General features: G+C 50.3%; 1 protein-coding gene across 1 annotated transcript; it reads left to right on the top strand.

The window, feature by feature from the left end:
- Window positions 1-95: 95 nt before the first annotated feature.
- Window positions 96-587, top strand: PHALS_13620 (CRN-like protein; the record flags this gene model as incomplete). Its single annotated transcript, XM_024729413.1, has 1 exon — window positions 96-587. One exon carries the CDS (start codon window positions 96-98, stop codon window positions 585-587), a length of 492 nt encoding a protein of 163 aa, XP_024579793.1.
- Between the last annotated feature and the right edge of the window lie 127 nt (window positions 588-714).

Raw genomic sequence — 714 nt, 5'->3', positions numbered from 1 at the left:
GGCAGTCTGTAAAGGATCTGAAAAAGGCGATCAAGGAGAAAAACCCGAGCGCCTTCAAGGGTTTTGATGCCGACGGGCTGGAGCTCTCTCTGGCGATGAAAGACGGCGCCTGGCTGATGGACGACGACCAAGCCGCGCTTGATCTTGAAGGCGGAAAGGTTCATAAGGACATTCAAGCGTTGATCGACGGAGAAAAGATGAAGGTGACGAAGAATTTGCAGCACTGGTTATTCGAGAAGAACAAAATGCATCAACCATCATCGGACCAGATCCACGTACTGGTGGTGATTCCTTCGCCGAGTGTCGGGTCGAAGCGTCCAATTGGTGATGAAATGGCTAGTATAGTGAAAAGACTGAGACAACTGGAATCTGAATCGGCAGCCATCAAGCTCGCGTTGACAGCCGTCATGCCCAAGACGCTGACCAAGCTCACACCTTTGTCCGTGCATGAAGACGAGTTTCGGCTCGACAATCTGTCTATCACGCTGCAGAGTGACGACCCAATTGTCATGACACCTACCTTGCATAAGTTTTGGGAGGGATTCGGCAGATTCCCCCAATTTATTTCGTTCGGGTGGAGGAAGTGATGTTTTGGAAAGTGATCAAGAAACTGCTCTTCGGGGAGGATCGCATTGTGATAGTCGGCTCACCGGGAGTTGGAAGTCCTGCTTTCTCATGCTTATTGCATTTTACTTGGCGTGCATCAAGAGGAAG

This window comes from Plasmopara halstedii (assembly GCF_900000015.1).
Source record: "Plasmopara halstedii genome assembly, contig: Scaffold_671, whole genome shotgun sequence".
Taxonomy (NCBI): Eukaryota; Oomycota; class Peronosporomycetes; order Peronosporales; family Peronosporaceae; genus Plasmopara; species Plasmopara halstedii.
The sequence above is the reverse complement of the archived record's forward strand: the minus strand, read 5'-3'. Positions and strand labels throughout refer to the sequence as shown.